This window comes from Anser cygnoides, chromosome 2 (genome assembly GCF_040182565.1).
Source record: "Anser cygnoides isolate HZ-2024a breed goose chromosome 2, Taihu_goose_T2T_genome, whole genome shotgun sequence".
Lineage (NCBI taxonomy): Eukaryota > Metazoa > Chordata > Aves > Anseriformes > Anatidae > Anser > Anser cygnoides.
Genome location: NC_089874.1, coordinates 1,215,572 through 1,237,125, shown reverse-complemented (window position 1 = coordinate 1,237,125; position 21,554 = coordinate 1,215,572). Strand labels below are relative to the sequence as shown.

Below are 21,554 nucleotides of genomic sequence, written 5' to 3'. Positions count from 1 at the left end.
ACTTCATAAATATTCCCCCAGTAAAGCACTTCTGCTTCGGGGACAGAAGTTCAAAGATGTACAGACAGTAAACTAAAACAGAGGCTGGAAGGGTTCTGAAGCGATTAATTCAGAAAGAAACTTCTCTGGTAAAGGATAAAAAACCATGAAACAGCCAGCACTGGGACCTGACGATGGCTCACGTTATCCGGACATATCCTCACCACCCAGAAACCCGCTCAGGAAGGGCAGAAGAGCTTTTTTCAGGCATCTTCCTCCTGCTGCAGTCTGCACTGCCAGCACCGAGGCTCCAGGCACCTTTTGCATCACCTACATTTTCATCACCGCCCCTGCGCTGCTCTGAATTGAATTCAGCAGCTAGCTCTGGTGGTCTCTGCTGATACAACACCAGGGTTATCCTGGTCTGGTTTAACCAAGACCACGGCTTACACTGGATCGTTTGCCCCCTGGAAGAAAGTTTCCCAAAAAACCCACTCTGAAGTGGTTCAGAGTAACCGCCCCGGTCTAACGCCTGTCACATCAGAACATCACGCACCAGAAATTTTCTGAGGAGCATTTTGCAGGAGCACGCGAAATCGTCTTCCTGCTCCAGGTGGAGGACTTTGGTTTCTGCCTTCCACATCCAGACGAGAACCTCCTCGCAACTACCAGAGGAAGTCACCTTACGCTCTCTGCAAAACCTCCGGGTCAGGCAGAAAACAAGCAGCAGAGCACCCCCGGCTCCCCGCGGTAACAGACGCCCTGTTCCACAGAGCCTCTCCACAGCTCCCAGACTTCAGAGCTTCAGTGGCATTTTCCCCCTGAAGCCTTGAACGCTGGAAGCTCGGCCTGAGCCAAATTAATCTAATTAACAGGTATCCTCTCACGGGCGGCACGCCAACGGTGACAGAAACAAGATACCAGAACGCAACTCGGACCAGTTAGCCCATAAAACGGAAAGCAAAAATTAAGAACCAAACCTCAGCATCTATTTTCCTGCGCTGTCCCCCTCCCACCCCAAAATAAAGTCATGCACAACTCTAATCAGAACGGTTTCCATTCTGAACTAATAACTCTGCGCTTCCAGGTGTTCCAGGCACAAGCGCACGCAGGCATCGGTAAGGTGACTCACTCGCACGGGATTGATTTTCAGCAGGTCCTAGATCACAGCAGCAGCCCTCGGCGGGCCCGAATAAGCTACCAGGACCGTCGGCATCCGACACAGGGAGCTTTCTGCCAGCCCCAGCGTCACGCAGAACCAAATATTTTTCTTTCTAATAACCACCGATTAAAAAGCCGGGGCTGGCAGATCACTGAGCTCCTTCTTCCCAACAGCAAAACAACCCCCAGACTACTTCGTTAGATAACGAGTCTGGAAGCCCAGACCGGGCATTGTCTTCTCAGAACAAACCAACTATTATCCCCCCCGGCATCTTTATCACAATGCTCCACACAAGATCCGTTCGGCTTTTACCAAAGAAACGCGACCCTCCTCCTCCTCCTCCTCCTCCTCCTCTCCTCGTCCACCACTGCGCTCGCTTCAGCTGAAACTCGCCGTGCTGCTGGCAGGGGCCTCAGGCTCGGGTTTTCTTCCCGAGGGAATCCAGCTAGGCACAGCAGGCTCCGGCCACTCCGAGGCGTCGGGAGCGTGTCTTCACCTGAGGACACAAAAGAAAAGACTCACTTGAAGGCAACCGTCCTCGGGTCCCCGCTCCTCTTTGCCATTTCAGCCGACAAGTAACACTGCACAGGCTTCGAAACTGAGGGCTGCGCTGCCCCAGATCTTCCTCACGCCCCTCAACACCCTTTTCTCTCACACGAGCAGGGGAAGAGGTGTTCGGTTGTGCTGCGGGGCTAAACTAAGAGGGAGGGGAACGGGCTGGCACGGGCACAAGGTCTCGGCTGGAAACAGCGGCCTGGATGTACCAGCAGGCAGGAGGAACGCAGAGCGAGCAGGATACATCCAGGACACGCACGAGGCCAGTTTGTCGTTTAAAGTAAAGGTGACGCAGGGCAGCCACAGACCTCAGCAATAAACGTCCCTCCAGCTTCATGCTTAGCCCGAATTTGGCCATTTTACTTCCTGCAGTGCGAAGGAGCCGTAACCCAGCCTTACAGCTTCCAGTGCTCGCTGTGCCTCTGCCCCTGGTTCATGCTCAGGGATGGGCTCGGGGGGCAAGGCGAGCCGCGGCAGCACCTCGAGCCCTTCGGGGATGGAGCTGGAGCCCGGCTGCCGGCACCCCCGCGGGGATGGAGAGCTGCCAACACTCCCGGCGAGGGGAGAGGGACCCCCAGCTGCTGCTGCTGCTCCCCTTCTGCTCGCTACCTGCGGAGCTGCACTGCAGACAGATTAATATTTGTATTCATCAGGCTCTACCTATTGTATTTTTAAACTCTTTGCTCACCAGAGAAGAAGAACCTGACTTTTCTACGCACAACCACACGAACTTGGACAAGACAGGCCCAGCAACCGAGTGAAAATAACCCTGAGTAACTGCACGGCTGTCTTCAGAGAAAGCCCGACAAACTTCATTCATCGCTGAGATCAGGACACTTAGAAACCTATTTTAACGCTCCTCAGGGGGAAAAAAAAATAAAATAGATTCTTCTCCGCTCTTTTGTGGCGTCGGTACATTTAAATCACGTTTGGAAAAATAAAACAGCATTGTGTCAAGTTCAGCACCGTAGCTGAAAATACCGAGCGGAATTGTTTCGGCGGGAGGATTCGGAGCTAGCAGCACGGCCCTCCACACGCAGCGCGTTCGGCGAAAATCCCCGGGTGTTCTCCTTCCTTGTGAATTCAAGTCAGCTAATCGCCTTTCTGCATTACACAACCGGTCATGTAATCCTAAATTTATCACGCCGGCGTGCTGTCACAACAGCTACAGGTTTCACCACGAAGGGGACCATGCCTCATCTTTGCCTCTGTCGGAACAGGAAGCGTTTTTTTCTTGTAACAACTCTAACAAATAAGCGGACACCGCGATCGGGATCGTGTTGGCATCCAGGCAGCAGCTCTGCCCTCGGGATCCCCCCAGGCTCGAAACCACGAGCAGAGCACTCGGGACCCAAACAGCTCCTCTGCCCGCGTGTTATCCTCACTCGCCTAACCCGGGCTCGCCTGCTCGCAACGCCAGGAAATCGATTCCTAAACTTTAACCAAACTTCAAAGGCTGGGGCCGCGAGCCGGGGTGCGAGATCCCCACGGCACCACGCCGTGCCGCAAAGCAAAGGCCCCGGGGAACCACAGCAGTGGGGCAGCTCCAAGGCAGCCAGCGACTGCCCGACTGACCACCTACCTGCCCGACTGACCACCTACCTACCTACGTGACTACCTACCTACCTACCTGCCCAGTCGACCACCTCCCTGCCCGGTTGACTACCTACCGACCACCTACCTGCCTGCCTGACCACCTACCTACCCGATTGACTACCTACCTACCTGCCCAACTGACCGACCACCTACCCACCTGATTGACTACTTACCTACCTACCTGCCCGACTGACCGACCACCTACCTACCTGATTGACTACTTACCTACCTACCTGACTACCCACCTGCCTGACTGACCACCTACCCGCCCGATTGACTACCTATCTGCGCGACTGACTACCTACCTGCCTGATCGACTACCTGCCCACCTGACTGACCACCTACCCACCTGATTGACCACCTACCCGCCCGACTGATCACCTACCCGCCTACCTACCTGCCTGATTGCCTACTTACCTACATCCTTGTCTACCTACCTGCCCGATTGACCACCTACCCGCCCGATCGACCACCTACCTGCCTGATTGCCTATTTACCTACCTCCTTGTCTACCTACCTGCCCGATTGACCACCTACCGACCACCCACCCGCCCGACTGACCACCTACCCGCCTACCTACCTGTCCGACTGACCACCTACCTACCTGACTACCTACCCACCCGACTGACCACCTCCCTGTCCCCCACCTCCCTGTCCCCAGCCGCCGTCCCGTCCCCCCCTTTGTCCCCTGCCCACCGCAGCCCCCCAGCAGCCCTCCCCGCGACGCCTTCACCCCCTCGCCCCCTCCCTTCCCCGGCCCACCCCCCTCCCCTCGCCCCGCCCGCACCCCCTGGGCCCCCCCCAGCCCCCCGGGCACCCCCGGCCCTCCCCCTCCTCCCCCCCCCCGACCCCCGGAAGCGCAGCACAGCGCGGACAGGCCCCGGCCCGGCACCACCGCCCCCCCCCCGCCCCGGCGGCCTCCTCCCGAGCAGGAATTCGGGGAGGGGGCCCCGGGGGGGGACCGGGGGGGTCCCGTCAGCGGCCCGGCCTCGGCGCCCACCCCCACCCGACCCCCGCGCGGCCCCTCCTCACCTCACGGCCCCGCCGCTCCGCCCCCCCCCCCCCCCCCCCCCGACAGGGCTCGGCCGATCCTTCGTTAATTTTTCCCTTAATTTTGCCCGTTTTAGTTCCGTTTTTAAGCGCTTATCCCGCCCCCCCCCGCGCGGTGCGGGATTTACCTCACGCCGCTCGCAGCCCGCCGGCCCCGCGCGCGCTCCCGGCCCTCCCCGCCCCCACCCCCACCCCCCCCCGCCCCCACCCCCCCCCCCCCGCCCGCCGCCGCCGGGCGCGAGCGCGCAGGGCCGGCCCCGCCCCCCGCCCCCCCGCCGGCGTCAACGTCACCACGCCCCCGCCCGTTAGACCACACCCCCCTGACGCCAGACCACGCCCCCTGCCGCTAAGCCACGCCCTCATCTGCCAGACCACGCCCCCTGCTGCCAGACCACGCCCCCCCGCTGCCTGACCGCACGCCCCAGGCGACCAGGCCACGCCCCCTCGCGCTTTAGCCCCGCCCTCGTCCGCGTGGACACGCCCCTTGTGGGCGGGGTTAGCGGCTCTTACGTCAGGACGCGGAAGTGGCCGGGGGCTGGCGGAGCACGTGGAGGGGCCGGGGCCGGGGCCGGGGCCGGGGCCGCTGTCCCCATCCCCGTCCCCGTCCCCCCAAGGCTCGCCCCGCAGCCCAGCGCCTCTGTGCGCCCATCAGCACCCTCCCAGGGGAGCTCCTGACGAATTACCGGGTACCGGCGGCGGTTACCGGGTGCCCGTATCCTCGTTTTAATTAAGACGAGCGATGAGGAGCCCCCCAGAAGCATTTTAAATACAGGCAGGCGTTAGCAAATTTTCAGTGTATGTTCGATATTTTAATTCTAGGCTGTGTTTCAAATGCAGGCAGGTAGTGGGGTAGGGGTTAAGGGGTAGGGGCTAGGATTAGGGTTAGGGGCTAGAATTAGGGACTAGGGGTTAGGGGCTAGCGGTTAGGGTTAAGGGCTAGGGGCTGGGATCCAGGCGCAGCGACATAAACAGGCTCACATACAAGCAGCCGTCACCCAAAGCCAAGGCCGAGCCTGGGAAATCACACACGGAACGCATCCGGGCACAGTGGTTTTATGTGAAAAGAGGGAAAATAAAAAAAAAAAGGCAAGGGAGCAACTGCCCCAGGCAGCCTCTGGGTCTTACACCGGGGCGGTGAGCGGCTATAAATAGCGCTGTGGTTGTTAACGCTGCGGGAACAGGGGGGCGTTGAGCAAATCTCCGCCCGCGCTGGGAGAAAGGTGAGGGTTGCGACACGCCCTGCGCCCGCTCTGCGTCACCTCGGTAAGGGCCGGGGTGGGGTGATGGCTCCCCGCCGCGCCGCGGCACTGCCTGGCACCGCCACGCCGCAAACGGAAAAGGCGAGGCCCGCCCGGCCCCCGGGGCATCCTCCTGCCTGTATTTACACGCTCTGAGGGACATCCTCGGACGTTTTCGCTCTTCCTCTTGGCCTCGTAGGTTGGGAACAGGGTGGGAGGACAAAGGGATGCAATAAGCTCTTGGCGAGCTGATGCCCACGTCTGCTTGTAGCGCGAGAGCCGTTCAAGCTTCTCTCCGAGGGAGTTTTGCTCCTGGGAGGCAGGGGTGAGGCCAGCAGGGTGGTTCGGTGGCACCTCCGATGTACAGGTGCTGCCCCGGCCCCGCGCCGCGGTGCTCTCGTGGCGTCGCTGCATCACAGCACGGCAGCGGACAGCCCTCTAGCGAAGAAGGTGACGTTCCTCTCCTGGATCTTGTACTGGTAGACCTGGACGAGATCCTGCTCCGTTGACTCCAGCGACAGTCTCTTAATTATTTTAATCTGCAAAGGGAAAGGAAGAGGAGTATCATCCCTTGGGCTGCCTCCCTTACAGCATCCTCGCCCCCCTGCCCCCCAGCGCCACCAGGGAAGGTGGTCACTGTCACAAAAGCCATCACACGGTGCCTGGCGCCAGTCTGTCACCCCTGGGGGCAGCCCCCAGCGACCCAGCTGCCCTCCCAGTCCGCAGAGACCACTCCAGGCCAGGCCGAGATCCGCGGACACGATAATTTGAGGAAGCTTCCCAGGAATTAGCTATCATTCCTTTGGATCACCTTGGTGCAGGGCCTGGTGCTGAGTAAACCCTTTCCATCTTCCAGGAATGGGCAGTCTCCGGGTGGCAGGACGTCACTGAGACATCCCCACCGCAGCCGTAAGGGTCTGGGAGCTCCAGCAAGCCCTGGAGACCACAGCCAGGCAGCGTGTAAGCCCTCAGCCGCGCTGCAGACCACGCTAGTCCCGGGCTGTACGAGTGGCAGCGTCCCGTGGGGCAGCTGGAGCACAGCTCACGTCCCCAGGCAGAGCCATGCGTGACATTCCGGCGTGCGTTACCTCCCCGTGAACGTCTTTGCAGAAGCCGGTCGCCAGCCCCTCCACCCACAGGATCAGGTCGCTGTGATGACCCAAGGAGTTGCCGACCAGGTCGTTCTCCTCGTCTTCCGCATCCTCGCTGCCGTGGACCAGCACCACGATGTTCCCCTGGAACGAGAGCGCCAGGCAGCGCTGAGCCCCTCGCTCATCCACTGGCGGTAAGGAAGGGGAGGGAGCGAGAGGAGCCGGCAGAAATGCCCTGCTAGCTAAGCTGCGTGGGCACCTGCTGGCACGGCGCCCGCTTCCGAAGTCCACCGGGAAAACAAATACGAGGCACAGGCACCTCTCTGAAACACCTTGCCCTCTGTACACCGCATATACATGGACGTGCATATAATCTGATCTCATCCGCGGCCCAAAATACATCAGGCCTTTGTTCCCAGGCAGCCGTCTAGTTAAACCCGTCTGTCGGGCCGCGCAAACGGCAGCGGATGAACTCCCCAGCAGCTAAATAAAGACGCGGCCGCGTGGCCGCAGCCAGAGCCGCGATGCTCGAACCTCCGCAGCTCTTGGAAAAAAGCGGAGGTCCCCTGAGCAACGCCAGCTCCATCAAAAACACGTCCCGAGAGGCCCTACCTCAGCCCATGCAGATTGCCAAGGGCTTAAAATAACATCAAATCCACAATCAATTAAAATGTTCTTTAAAGCTTCGGAACATCTTGGATAGAAATAGAAGCGCGTTAGCATGATTTATCTTTTTTTTTTTTTTTTTGAGCTGCTTTGGAGGTAAATATTCCCAGCGAGCTGAACATCCCCTGTCAGCACTTGCAGGGCAAACACCCTGGCACGCTTTGAGGTGCAGCATAACAAAACTTGACGCCGTCTACTTTATTTCTCACTCAAGCAAAGAGAGAAGTGGCCGGGGCGGAGGACGCCGCGGTGTAAACAGCGAAGGATGGATGTGGCCGTAAGGAGTTTTGGCTGCGATGCCGTCAGGAGCGAGCACACCGCCGGGGAGATCTTCGTGGAATTGCCACCTTGTCGCACGCCCTTCGAGCAGCTGGTGCCGCACACAGCAACGCTGAAGGCTGCTGGAAGCAGAGACCCACGTCCCTCCAACTGCAGGAGGAGCTGGACCTTCATCTGTCTCCCCTGCGAGACTCATCAGCCCCTCGTCACCTTCCCAACCCGCTTCCTTCCCACGTGCGCACAAACGTGTGTGAGCAGCAAGCTCTGGGGAGCTCTTAAAAATGGTAATTTCCACCTCAAAGCTCTGTTCACACGTCAGGGGCGAAGAGAGCCCTTCCCACAGCACCTCCAGGGAAACCGGCTGCAAAGAACCTTGCAGAGGTACCCCAAGGCTCTGACCAGCCCCCCAAGAATTATTCCCCTTGGAATAATGATTTGAACTTTCCGGAAAAACAAAGCCCTACTGTGCAGAGGAAGATAATGGAGACAAAGCCAGGCTTTGCTCCAGAGGCTCTTGGACGTTGGCACACGCATGCGGAGGGAGCGGTACCTGGAGCTGAGAGCACACCACGACCCTGCAGTAGTGGATGAAGTCGAGCACAGCCACCGGCGCGGCGCCCAGGCTGAGCAGGACGCTGAGGTCGTCCACCAGCAGCACCGAGCCCTTCCACGAGGCGCTGTCGGCGGGAGTCAGGGAGGTCCGGACGAAGTCAAACAAGGCTTTGAGGTTGGAGGTGCTCCCGCTGGAAGAGAAGAGAGACCTCGAAGGGGTTCTGCCCACCCTCGCGTCCCTCTCCTCGCCCCGCGAGCCTCGCTGACCCCAAAAGGGGATCGCCGGCCCGTGCCACCCGTGCTGTCCCCACTGCTGTGACAGTCACCGGGTCCAACGCTTCCCTACCAGCCCGCGCACCCACACCCGAAGGGCACAGGTAGGTTGGTTGCGAGGCCTCGCTGCCTGCCCTCATCTCTCCTCCAGCCGTGTCTCAGCTCCCAATTTAACAGCCCTCGGTGGGTCCTGCTGCCACACGCACCGACCCACGGGAGCTCTCCGCATGCCCTGCGGCCCCCAGCAGCCGGTCACTCAGCCTGACGGGGCGCGAAGCTCGGTTCGGTTGCTTCGTGTGCGCCCTGCTGCTCCTCCAGCACAGGCGGGGGTGATTTCTCTCCGCCGCGCGGGGTCTGATAACGCTTTTATCAAACCATCAGGGACGGGGAAAAGTGAGGTGGGAACAAAAATGAAAGCCAACGCGGCTAAAAGCAGCACCGCTCTCTAATTGCTCGGATGGAGTTATTTGACAAAAGCCAGTTTGAGAGCTGAAATAAATTTTCTCTAGAGCTATAACACGCTTGGCAGCGAAGACGGGAGCAGAAATTGCCCCGAAATGCTGGAGAAGTGGGACAGAATCCCTCTCGGAGCGGCAGGGAAAGCACAGCAGCGTGTGTGGCGCTGGCATTTCCCTCCACGGAGGGTGTCTGAGCATCGGGCACAGGTACTGAGCCCCTGCGCCCCGGAGGGAAGCCCAAGGGGAGCCTGGTCTCAGCCCCGGGGCTTCGCTGCTGCTCTCTGCATCGGCAGGAGACACGACACAGGAGCTGGAGGGGAAACACACCGCACCAGAACCACCTCTGCCCTGTGCAGCCGGTCGGGCTTACCTTATAAACTGAAGAGGACTGGGCTCTCCCGACGGCTCCTCCTCCCCGAACAAGAGGTCGAGGCAGGACTTGAGGCCTTCCAAGAAGACGAGCTGTCCCCGCTCCCTGGCAGCTGTCAGACTGACTCCCTGGGGAGAGAGGAAAACATCACGTTGTGGAGCACACGGCTCCGCAGGAAGGGTGCAAGCAGAACCAAGCGGATCACCGAGCCTATTTCTATCCAATCTCATCTCAACGAAATAAAGCCGCCGCCTCGGTGACTCCTGCACAGCGGCTGAAACAGGCGGTTCTGCTGCACAACCGGGTGGACGCGGTCACTTGCCTTTATTTTGCCGGGAGAAAAAAGAAGTTGCTGTGATTTGGGGCGCTCAGACGACCTGGAATCGCTCCTGGGAAGACAGCAGCATCGTTGCTGGCCCAGCATGGGAGAAAATTCTCATCCAGAGCCAGGGAGAAGGAGACAGGCACGGGGTGTTAGCGGGCGGCGATTGCTTCACCTCCTTGGCTGGTGAAGCCGAGGGTTTTCGCTGCTTTCCAATCACCGCTGTGGCAATAACGACGCCCTGGTGCTGGCAGCTCCTCAGCACAACCCACGCACCTGGAGAAGGCCGCGGGCTGGGCACCCCGACGCCTGGGAGACAGCGGGGTGGCCGGGGAAGCAGCCTCAGCCCTTCGGAGGAGGAAGAGGGGCCGCGACACAACCCCCAGCCCAGGTTTCTGCTCTCAGCCTCCTTCACGACGCCAGCCTCGAGACGGGGCCCATCCAGCCCCCACCGCCAGCGGAGAAAGCCCTGGCACAGCTGCGGCGCACACACACGCGGAGGATCCCAACCAGAGGCGTGGTTCATCATCAAGTTCATCCTCCTTTATCATCAGGGGCGACTTCTGGCAATTCTGCAGCCCCCCCCAGCTTGCATCAGCCCACGTTTTGGGAGAAAACTTAGTGCTCGTCACTGGCACGGTCACACAACGTGCCACGCGCACCGTGTGCCCCCTTCTCACCCGGTCAAGCCGTGCCTTCCCCAGCAGCAGGAGGTGGCTCTCGGCGCAGGTTGCTCCCCACGTTTCGCAGCGGGACCATCAGAAATTAAAACGGAGCCGGGGAGCGTTGGCACGGGGACTAGCGGCGCCCCGGCACCCTGAAGCCGGGCCGCTGTGCGGCGCCGCAGGTAGCCGGACGAGGCGGTGGCACGGACGGCTCGTGGGGAGCTCAGGGAGGTTTTGCTCCGCGCGGCGTTGCTCAAGGGGCAGAACCGGTGAGCCAGAGGCCAGGAACCAGAAGCAAGGGTGCTGAGAAAGCGGTTCCCGTGTTTTGCCTGGGGAAAGACATCGCTGCTGGCGGCTGTGAGAGTTTGTGCCCCTGCCCGGAGCGTGGCTGAGCAGCACTGGCCCTCGCCTCAAGCCTGGCTTCTGCCTGAACGCTGGGAGAGGCGCACACCAGCAGCCCCGCTGCTTTCCCACTTTTTTAAGCATCACAGAAAATATATATATTTTTTTTTGCTTTTTTCCTAAGCAGCCCTGCTGGGAGCTGCGGGACACTTGGGCGCAGTGTTGGCGATGCCGGAGCCGAAGGCTCGGAGCAGCTCTTCCCCCCAGGAGCTCGAGCACTGTGCTTGGCACGGCCCCAGCGCCTCCTTCCGAAAAGGCCTTGGAGGTTTTCCAAGCGTTGCCAGTGCTCAGACACCCCGAGAGCTCTCCCTTTGCACGAGGGGGAGACGCGGCTAAGTGATGCGTCCACTTCTGCCTCCGGATTTCTGCCCCCACATCTCACCTGCTGTCACTCTGACCTCAAAAACAAGTGCCAACATTTCACCTTCCTCCTTCCTTTTTCTTTTTTTTTAATAGATCAGCAAGCAATCCCAAGCATCTGATCAATGAGATATCCCTACACGGGGCTGCTTTGTGAGCAAAGGGACCCCCCAGAGAGAAGGTCTGAGCAGATAAGGACGAGGTCCTTTGCAGGAAGATTAACCCCAAGCTCCCGCGAGGCTTATCAGTTGCCACATGCTCAGCGCTGACGATAGGGAAGACAGATTTACGCCGCCTTCCCTCCCTGCTGAAATCCTAGGGGGAGAGATCCCTTCAGCGGGGCCGGTGCCAGGACATGCTGCCTGCGGCAATTAGGGAACGGCGGCTCGGAGGCAACGTCCTCACTCACGGCCAGGGGCACCGCAGCACGCAGCCTCGGCTAGCGCAGGCTGCTCGGGGGTGAAGGGCACCGGGCCTGCGCCTGGCAAGTTCCTCACTCGGCCTCAAGTTTGCCCTTCGTTTTTCCAGTCTCCCACGCAGGCTGGTGGGAGGAAAGGAGCCCTGCAGGCCACGCAGACCCTGGCCGTGGATCTGTGGGCAGGGACTGCCTCAGGCGAGGAGCCAGCCAGCACTTTCGGACTTACCCCTTTTGTTTTCCAGCACCCTCTCGATGAACAGCATCGAGCCCTAAGCGTTGCGGCTGGCATCACGCCCCCCCTCACCTCACCCACGTTGCCTTCCCTCGTCTCCCTTTCCCCCAGGCGAGGCAGGAGCGGTAATTCCCAAGAAAGAGACGCTGGGGGAGGCTGCGGGGCCCTTCCATCTCCCCACGACACCTCCCGCCAGCCCGGAGTCCCGCAGAGGCTGATGCGGGCTCCAGACGCCAGAATCCAGCTTCGGCAGGTGATAATTCCTCACTAAAACCCTGCGAGGAGCGGGGCAGGGGCGCAGAGCTAACACGAGCCTCTTAGGCAACAGCAAGCCCACACCATGGAACAATTTCTGGCCAAGGACAGAAGGGCCTTTGTGCGGCAGGAATGCGGAGCAGACGGCAAATACCTGGCGTGCCACGGAGCAGGGCTGAGCTTCAGGGCGGCCTCACGGCCCTGATCCCCTGGTCAAATCCTGGAGCCCGCAGGACTTGGGCACTTAAACGCAGGAGCAGTGTCCGAGCTCACTCTCGATGTCGATAATTCAGGAATCGAGAGCAGGGAGGCAGCCTGAGGGAAGGGCAGGTTGGGGCAGCATGTGGATGGCTTGAACAGGGGAACTTGAGCCCCTGAGTGCCACGATGTTCCTGGGGGAACCCAGCACGTCCAGGCTCGTTTTCCAGCGGGAGAACCAGGTCCCAGAGACGCAGCGCTGGACGAGGTCTCACGCCCCAGCACCGCAGGCACCCAACAGCCCGCCTGAGCAGCACCTTCCCAGCATGGGAAGCCCCAGGACAGCTCAACATGGGTGAGAAAAGCGCCCGAAACGGCCAACGGCACCTCCCTGACCGCCAGCAGCTCCGCCGCTACAAAGGTCCTTGCTGTAGAGCCGCCGCGCCGCAGCGCACCCTAACAGCGTGCGTTGCCGGCCCTGAAAGCTTTCGTTATCTCGCAGCACCGCGCTCCATTATCGCACCCAGACGTTATCTCTGGCAATCTGTCCTTTATCGATCGAGCCCGGAGACGCCTCTCAAATAGCAGCCCGGCGTGACGGGGGCCGCGAGCTCCACAAAGGAGCACAACTGCTCTCACCCACAGCGCCACGTCCCGCCGGCCTGCCAGCACCGACGTCCCTAAAAGCCAAAAGCGCCGCTCGCTGCTGGCCGGGTGATGACGGAAAGCCAAATATTTGCAGGCGAGAGCTGGTAATGGAGCTCGCGAGGCAGCGGGCATTAACTCAAGCAGCAGCCGCGGTGCAAAGCGCGATGCTCCGCGATCAGGCGATCCTGCGAGGTCTCTCCTGCGGGGCAGCACCTGCAGGGGCGAGCAGAGGCGACCAGGCAGCGTCCTCTGCTCTGGGGGTCTCAGCGCCACGGCACGGGACGGGGGAGCAGGCACAAGGGAGGCCAAGCGGGGATAAAGACGTTTTTCCTCTAAAAGAAAACAAACGTCGTACAAACGAGGGTGGGACACCGACCTGGCAAGCTGCCCCGGTGCCATGAGTCTTCCTAGAGCCGAGCGTGCTGCCTGGGAGGCCATGACAAACACCTCTAACATTGTCTGTCCCTCAAAATTAAGCGTGGATCCTCAGGAAGAGTGGGATTTGAAGAAAAGAAAAAGGTGAAGCCGTTCCTGTGGAGGCAGGACAGGCACAAAAAAACAGGGAAGCTTCTTCCTGCAAGTGAAAATAAGTCACTGCACTTGGCCAGGCTATGAGGAACTGGTTCTGGGCTGGTACGACCTGGCGACACTGTGGGGAACTGGGAAACAACATCAGGTGCTACGGGGAGCACAAGATATCACTGCAAAGTCTGTATCCTACCCCCCTGGCTTCAGCAGCCTGCGCCAGGCCTCACCGCTCGCAGAGGGAAGGATTTCTGCCTTGGATCTAACCCAGACCCACCCTCTGATGCCTTAAAGCCGTCACCCCGTGTCCTGTCCCTACACCCCCTGCCCAAGAGTCCCTCCCCAGCCCCCTGCAGCCCCCACCCCGTCCCCAGCAGAAAGAGGAGCACCACCGAGTTGCGAAGCTCTTTCCGCTGAGCCTTTCACAAGCACATGATGATTCTGCAGAGGAGATTTAACCTGTGCATGGGGTAACGTAACATCAGCAGCCAGGTTCTTCCAGCCAGAGGCCTTTTCCTGGAGAACATCCCGACGGCCTGCAGCTCTCCCGGCCGGCACAGAGAGCCGGGCAGCTCGTCTTCAGCGTGCCCCTGAGGACGAGGAGGTGGGCAGGGAGCTGCTGGCCGCTCGCAGAAGCACGCGGCACGTCTCGGCTCAGAGCTGTGCCTGAGCCCAGGGCTCGCTGCAGCGGCGTAAATGACATCTCAGCTGGTCTCCTGCAGGCACCTACGGCAGCACAGCCACGCTGCCGGCTGTGAACGGAGCGAATTCCAATCATAAACAAGTCTCCGATCATGAACGAGTCTCCGATCATAAACAAGTCTACGTGGAACCACCCTGCCAAAAACCACCTGACATGTTTGTTTAGGCAAAGAAGGATTCGAGCAAAGGCAAGACCTCACGGAAACCCAGATACAAACAACCGGCGGAGGTACAGCCTCCGGCTGCTCGGAGCTCAGGAAGAGCTCCCACCAACCAGCCAGGCAGACGTCTGCCAGGTCACAACGTAAAACTGACTCAGGGGCCTGAAACCACCGGCACGGGGCCAGCTCGCTGCTGGAGGCGAATGCAATCGCTCCTCCGAACTCCCCTGAGCAAACCGCACTGTTCTTCTTATCACCTCCTCTCCCGAGAGTGCCTGCCTGTTGGAAGCACCGACAGCAAATCGTTTTTGTTGCACACGTGCTCCAGCTAATCCTCGCGTGCTCTCACTTCTCGGGCTCCCCCCAGGAGGGAGGTGACGCCGCCACCTATTAAAAGCCCGCACTCAAACTGCGTACCAGGACACTGCACCACGTGAAGAAACAGACCAACGAATGTGATTCTTCTTTGAGAGCAGACACGGTAAGGGGGTTCCCATCCCACTTAGCAAGCTCCCCCCAAAATTTCCTGCTCTCTGCAGCACGAAGGGCAGAATTATTCAGCGCTCGCAGAGCCTGGTTTGCTCAGCAGGGAGATGCTCTGCAGGGGAAACGCACGTTCAGCACCTGGCCGAGAGTTAAAGCTTCACATGGAAATGCTTTGTTTGCTCAGTCCCTTTTAATTAACTTAGGTCTGAGCTCTCAGACCATTTATCTCCTTTTAAAAGGTAAAAACCGAATATTAAATAAAATACAGCTGTTTAGCAAGTACCAACATTCATCCCACATTTACAGCAGGACTACACCGTCATCACACCACCTGGTTCTCCAACACCTGAGAGTCTTTACCAGCAGAAGCACTGCGAGGTTTCCCAGCAGAACCAGAGCAGGGAGGTTCAACACAAGTCCTCATCCTCCAGCTCGGGAAGGTCACCCGGACTTCACAGCCGGAGCATTTCACGTCCGTGAGAGAGCACTTCACAAAAAGCCGAGAGGCGCAGTTCAAACCCAGAGGGGAGAGTGGTTTGCTGACACCGGGAATGACCTCTCCTGCTTGGTTTTTTCTAGCTTTCTCCTTTCGTGGTACACGTAGTCCCTGCCTGACTCACCGTGGGAAGGGAATTGTTGAGAACGTTCTCACCTGTGGCTCCTCGGATGCCTCTAAGGGATGGCTTGGCCCAGGGGCCAAAAGCAGCACACAGGCATCGTCCCGAATTTACAGGTGTTCCAGCCCAAAATGGTTCAGGACAATGCAGCCACAGGACAGAGGACAAAGCCCTCCTGTGCCGTGTAGCCAGAGGACGCTGCAGGAGCACGGAGAGGCCCCATGGACACTGCACCAGTGAAACTACACCTACCGGTCTGGGCTTGTCTGGGGAACGCCAGAAAACTCTTCTAAGCCTAAAGTAAGCAGGCAGGGAGCGCCCGGTGGGGCTGCTGCAGTGAGCATCCTAATCAGACAAGCCTGATCCTAATCCTAAGCCTGGCTTTTGTCCCGTATCACATCCCTCCCCCAGCGAGAACGCTCCCCGTTCCCCGCTGCAGGAGCACCGAGCCTGACCGGCCCCACCAAGACCTGTGAATCTGTGCTCACGTGCGATTTCCATTCTTTATTCTCATTTCTTTCCACCCAACAGAAACTGCCCAGGCCTGTAATTATTCACCTGTGCCAGGAGACTTACCAGCTTCTGTGCTACGATGTTATAGTGACTGAAGGACTGGAGCAGGGCCACAAAGCAAACCTTACAGCCGGCTGGGGGAGAAGACAAAAGGCGCGTTATTATTTCGATTTTGCAAGCTGCCATTATCAAGGCACACAAATCACAGCAGCCAGGCTGCAAATCTGTCTGCAAAAGCCTTGAAGTGAGGCAGGTCTAGGCAGCCCCTCACTTGCTCGTGGCTGGGCTTCCAATTTTCACCTCTCTGTGGGTTTTCTGGTTTAGGGAAAATTTTAGTCAGGTTAAAAAGAAATGGAAAGAACAAGAAAGAGAGGACAAAAAAAATTAAAGGCCTCTTTTCTGTCTCACGTCATTCTGCCCTGGGATTTCCCGGCGTTGTTTGCTGGTCCCGCTGCAAGGAGGCCAACGGCCGACCATGACACGAACTACTGAAATCCCTGGCACGCCAAAAGTCCCTGTTTTGGCTCTCACAGAGCGAGTGACCTTGTCTGGAAATACACACAGAACCAGCAACGCTGACAAAGCCACCTCGCTAAAACGTGATTTTGGAAAACCCGGCACGTGACGGCCCGGCCTTGTGGCTTGGGTACGAACCAAATCCGTGTGCTTGCTCCTCCCTGCCAGGGAGCGTGGATTAATTTTTAAAAATAGGGTGAAGCTGTAAGCTGAGGAGGTGGCAGCTGTTGGGGGGCAGGATGCTCTCAGCCCCACCACACGCACAGCGCTCTGAGCTGAGTTTCAAGTCGGAGAGGTTCGGTCTGACCACATTTGCAGGGCCGGCTGCTTTGCCAGCCGAAAGCTGGAGGAGCCCAGGCACCCAGTGCCCTCTCTGCAGGGGCTGGCAGGTTGCTCACAGGTGAAAGGGTAGCAGAAAAGCAATTAGGCAACTCGGCAAACCCCCTGCTTGTTTGTTTGTTTACTCGCTGCCATCTTATCTGCTTGTTCAGTTGTTCCTGATATTTTTAATTGTGTTATGAAAGGCTGAGTAGCGAAGGAACTGCATTCATCACCTCGCTCTCGGGTGCCCCTGTGATTTCCAACCTGCGCTGCACTAATGACGAAACGAGCTGCAGGGAGATTAAGGCTACAGGGCAAGTCCCGAGTGCCCAAGGCTATGGAGCACGTCCCAAGAACAAGCCGGGACTGGGATCCATAAATCCTGACGCCAGGGCCTTGCGCTAATCCAAGGATGCCACGTGCTCTGCCAAACCAGCCTCTGCTCAAGGAGAATCACTTCTCGGAGGAGGAAGCTCCAAGGACCAGGCGAAGACAAGCCCTCGCCTCGCAGAGTCCTGCTGCTCGCATACCTCTGAGGTAGAAGGAGAGGAAATGGTGCACCAGGAAGCTGCCGTCCGTCCCGGTGTCTCGCAGCAGCGTGAATTTACCCTGGAAAAGAAGAAGCAAAAGAACTTAACAGAGCACCACGAGGGTACGAACAGCTCCCGGCTCGATCTTGGTAGACAAGGTGCCTGCAAGGGCCTGCAGCCAGGGGAGGCTCTGCAGGCGTTACAGAGGGCAGAAGCAGCGCTCCAGCCACCCATCCATTTACAAAGGGATGCTGACCTGTGGAGAGGCAGCAGCAGACATTGAGCCCGCGGTGGAAGATCTGCCCGCCACCTGAAAGCCCTCACGCTGGACCCCTCGCTCTGTGCCCACCAAGAAGCTTCCACAGCGTGCTTTCACGCTCCTGGTGCTGGACACCTCCGTCATGGGTGGCTGTGAGCAGTTTCCGCCTCCCAACTCTCCTCCGACTGAGGTTCGTCCTCCCTCTGCGCACAGTGGTGCAGGTGGCACGGGGACAAGAGCCACCAGCTCTGCTCCCCCTGCTGCTGCTCCCTCCCTGCTCCCAGCCCGTCCCAGGCAGTCCTCCCACCCCTGCTGCGTGCTAACCCCAAACCACGTTCGTACCACCTAAATACTGCTACAGGAGCAGAGCTCCCTGCACAAAGTATAAACCTTGTTTGGATCACGCAGGAAATTAATTCAGTTCATCAGCGCGTGCTTGTTATCAGCACCAGTCTCATCAAGGCGTTTGTTGCCATTACAACCTTAGCCAGGATTTTTCTTTAATCAATACGAATCACAGAAGGGTTGTTTTTAATCACAAAGAACTTACCAATGCATTTTTTTTTTCAATCTACTGGAAGAATAAAAAAAAAACAACAAAGCCCTTCGCAGCAACAAGCACGCTACCCACAGGCAATTTGCAAGCCATCTATCAGGTAACTCCCCGATGCCTAACACGTGTTGTAAAGCGGTGCTAATGGAACGGCAAATATTGAACACGTCCGCACGGGATGCAAGGCAGGACTTTGGGTCCCGAAAGGCTGCTCTGCCCCAGCCAAAAAGCACTTTTCTATGCAAAAAAGGGGTACGCCTTGGTGGTCATTACAATAGCAGGAGGCACCACACGGTGGGAATCTCACCGGGATGCACCCTCCAAGGTGAAGCCCAGAGGGGTCTCTGTGTTAAAACAGCACAAGATCAAGTGTTCCTCGGTTCAGCTCCTGCCAGAGCTCCTGCTCCATCCCCTCGGCCTCTCCTCCTGCATGCAGTCAGCCGGAAGGCAGCCCCACGTCCCTCCTCCTGCCCGCTGAAGCCAAGTCCACCTGACAGCTCTCGGAAGGCTCTGCGCTTCGCTACCACGCACGCTGCGCAGAACACAGTGGGATGCTGTCATGCAGAGCATACATTATTTAGCTTCTTCAAAACTTCCCATTGTTGACCTTTAATCCTGCCGATCCTCACTTTGCTGTCGCACTGCAGCAGCTTAGACTGTGCCCAAAACTCTCCACCGCCAACGTGTACGTGCCCAGCTTGTGAGGGGTGGGAATGCCCGAACCGTGCACCTCCAGAGGCAGTAGCTGCACCACAGCTCACGGGGGTGCACGGTCTGACCCTCGTCCCCCACCTGCACATCCTTCTCAAGGCCAGAAAGGGCTTGGGATGAAGCACTTTCAAAGGGAAAGCCGCCTTCTTGCAGCACCTTCTCCATCTGTCTGCCCCTGGTCTCTCCGCACGCTGCTTTCGCACTCTTTCCACCTGCAGGCTACAAAGCAGAAGCTGCAGCGACTTGTTAGAAACTGCCAAAATCAATCAGCAGGGCAGCGGTGGATGTCACAAGCATTCAGTGGTGACATATCAGATACACCCACGCAGGCAGCAGCTTCTTCCACCTACCAGCCCTGCAGTCAGCACTTGGAAAATGGCACAGACTTAACCGCGGCGATGCAGAAAACAGAATGGGAAGAGGAGATTTGCAAAGGGCTGGTGCTTTTTAAGCACAGCAGGACACTGATTTCTGGCCAGCCTTTGTAGCCAGGTGTGGTAGGGCATCCGAGTGTGGAGAAGAAGTCCACGTCCCTGGCTGATGGAAAAGGAAGAGCAGACACAAATCTGAGGCAATTCCCCACACAGAGGAGCCTTCGGATCGGCGCCTCTGCCAGGTTCTGCCTACGCTGCCAAGTCAAAACTCGGGATCTTGAGGCCAAACCTCCTGTCGGTTTTGCTCTTCTGAATTCCCAATTTGCACCAAGCCCCACTTTGCAGGGCTGCGGCGTCAGACCACGATACCGCTTGGCCACATTCCTTATCCCCAGTTTTGTCTCTGATTTCTCCGTCCATCGAGACCCCTGCCTGGGAGAAGGGCCTGGTGGGTGACAGCACCCCTGCCCGTCCCACGGCCTCCACCAAGGCTCCTCGTTCGGGGCCTCCATGCTCAGCCCCCAGACACCAACCTGAGGGGCCTGGGGGCTCGGGCAGCCTCTGCTTTGGTCCCACTGATGTCCGTCTGTCCTTCTGGCAACAGGGCACTGCTTCGCTGCCATTTTCTGGCCAAGCACATTACCCTACCGGCATCGTGTGCTCTAAAAGGGAAGGAGCAGGGAGGCTCTGACTTACAAAGCTACCATCCCGAACACGCCTTTATGGCCTGACCCAGCATCCATCAGGAAGGACAAGTTCTCCGTGACACACGTGCGTTTTGTTAACTTTTTACCCCAAGCACCTCACGGCCCTTACACAGGGTGTTTTGTCACCACATGATTTCACAGAATCGTAGAATCGTTAAGGTCGGAGGAGACCTCCAAGCTCACCTGGTCCAACCACCCCCTCCCAACAATGTCACCACTAACCCATGGCCCCAAGCACCACGTCCAACCGCTCCTTGAACACCCCCAGGGACGGTGACGCCACCACCTCCCTGGGCAACCCGTCCCAACGCCTGACTGCTCTTTCTGAGCAGAAATGTCTCCTCATTTCCAACCTGAACCTCCCCCGGCACACCTTGAGGCCGTTCCCTCTGGTCCTATCACTGGTTATCTGTGGGAAGAGGCCGACCCCCAGCTCCCCACACCTTCCTTTCAGGTATTTTCAGAGAGCAGCGAGGTCTGCCCTGCGCCTCGTCTTCCCCAGACTAAACACCCCCAGTCTCTCCTCGTAAGACTTGTGAACTAGCCCCAGAAAAAAAAAAACCAAAAACCTACAGGGACAAAATAAATGAACAGAGCAGCCTAAAGGAGCTTAAACCCCTACAGCGCACCAGAGGGGCGTGAATACATTTGGGGCAATGCTGTTTTGTGACCACAGCCCCCGGCCCGCGGGGCAGAAGCCTGGCAGCCCCCCCAGGGGCTGCAGGCGGGGTTGGGGGGGGGACACATTAGTGACAGCGGCGGTGGCACTGATGGTGGTGCCGGGGACAGCGCTGCCTGTGGCGGCGAGGCCCTGCCCGCGCCATGGCGGCCGCCCCCCCCCCCCGCCGCCCGGACTACAACTCCCGGCGTTCCCCGCGCCTCCGCCCCGCCGCCGCCGCCCTCACCGTGCCCGGGCGCTGCGGGGAGGCGCCCAGCAGCTCGTTGAGCTCCGCCAGCATGGCCGGGGGCCGCCGCTGCCTCCCGGTGCCCGTGGCTTCGTGGGGGGGGAGGAACCGCAGCAGCGCATGCGGCGGGCGGAGCCCTCTTCTCCCTCCCCTTCCCCCGGTTCCGCGTTCGTGGAGGGGGCGGAAGGGACCGGGGGGACGGACAGACCCCCCCCCCCACCTCAGGCGGCGGCCCCCGGCGTTAAATGGCGGCCGGGGGTGGTGGCGGAGCACCCCCGGGGGGGGGGGAGCCCCCCAAGGGCAGCCTGAGGGGGCGCCGGGCTGGGCTGGGGGGGGGCGTCGGGGGCTGTCGTGACAGGAGCGGGGGAGGCTTTAGGCTGAAAAGAGGGGGATTAGGGAAAAAATAGGGAAAATTAGGGAAAAATCCGTCCCTGTGAGGCCTGGCGCAGGCTGCCCCCAGGAGCTGTGGGTGCCCCATCCCTGGCAGTGCCCAAGGCCAGGCTGGATGGGGCTGGGGGCAGCCTGGGCTGGGGGCAGGGGGCCCTGGGCACGGCAGGGGGTGGCCGTGGGGGGTTTTGGGGGTCCCTTCCCACCCAGCCCCCGCCGTGGTGCCGTGGTTCCGCGGTCCCATCCCTCCAGCTGCTGGCAGCGCTCGGCCCCGGGCAGCCCGGGGCTCCGTCAGCCTGCCTTGTGGTCACCTCGGCCCTACGGGCGTGCTGAGGGGGCACTGCCCCCATCATCCGCGTCGTTAACATCCACGTCGCCCCTGGGGTCCGCCGCCAGCGCCTGGCCTCCCCCCGGGCCCTACACCTTGAGCCTCCACCCTTGGCACCCGGCCGTTCACCCGGGTAGATGCCGTGGCACGCCGGTGTCTTCAGGAGGGCTCTCCGATGTCCTTGATACTC

The 21,554-nt window shown here is 59.3% G+C and overlaps 2 protein-coding genes and 1 long non-coding RNA gene across 9 annotated transcripts in view; all 3 read right to left on the bottom strand.

Moving 5' to 3' along the window:
- The window catches only part of SCAP (SREBF chaperone), a 57,973-nt gene extending 53,408 nt beyond the window's left edge, over window positions 1–4,565 (bottom strand). The window contains exons 1-4 of one of the 6 annotated variants that reach the window (XM_066991037.1): window positions 3,474–3,828; window positions 3,343–3,421; window positions 2,385–3,274; window positions 1,454–1,637 (exon numbers count right to left, since the gene is read on the bottom strand). The gene's annotated coding sequence lies outside the window, so the exon portion shown is untranslated. Of the gene's footprint in view, window positions 1–1,453; window positions 1,638–2,384; window positions 3,829–4,470 lie in introns of those variants that run through there. The other 5 variants (XM_066991039.1, XM_066991035.1, XM_066991036.1 and 2 more) reach the window with 5 other exon arrangements.
- A 637-nt stretch (window positions 4,566–5,202) lies between these two features.
- Window positions 5,203–20,805, bottom strand: ELP6 (elongator acetyltransferase complex subunit 6). Of its 2 annotated transcripts, XM_066991103.1 has the most exons (7): window positions 20,650–20,805; window positions 17,141–17,219; window positions 15,837–15,907; window positions 9,270–9,397; window positions 8,167–8,359; window positions 6,669–6,815; window positions 5,203–6,119 (listed from the first exon to the last, which is right to left on the bottom strand). In XM_066991103.1, the coding sequence occupies exons 1-7, from the start codon at window positions 20,701–20,703 to the stop codon at window positions 5,994–5,996; spliced, it is 798 nt and encodes a 265-aa protein (XP_066847204.1). In that variant the 5' UTR covers window positions 20,704–20,805; the 3' UTR covers window positions 5,203–5,993. The 2 variants fall into 2 exon arrangements, with proteins under 2 accessions (XP_066847204.1, XP_066847205.1); XM_066991104.1 differs by lacking the exons at window positions 5,203–6,119; window positions 6,669–6,815 and adding an exon at window positions 6,837–7,738.
- Window positions 9,614–13,996, bottom strand: LOC136789867 (uncharacterized). The gene is made up of 2 exons (XR_010828931.1): window positions 13,754–13,996; window positions 9,614–13,343 (listed from the first exon to the last, which is right to left on the bottom strand). It is a non-coding gene; the product is annotated as an uncharacterized lncRNA (long non-coding RNA).
- Window positions 20,806–21,554: the final 749 nt, after the last annotated feature.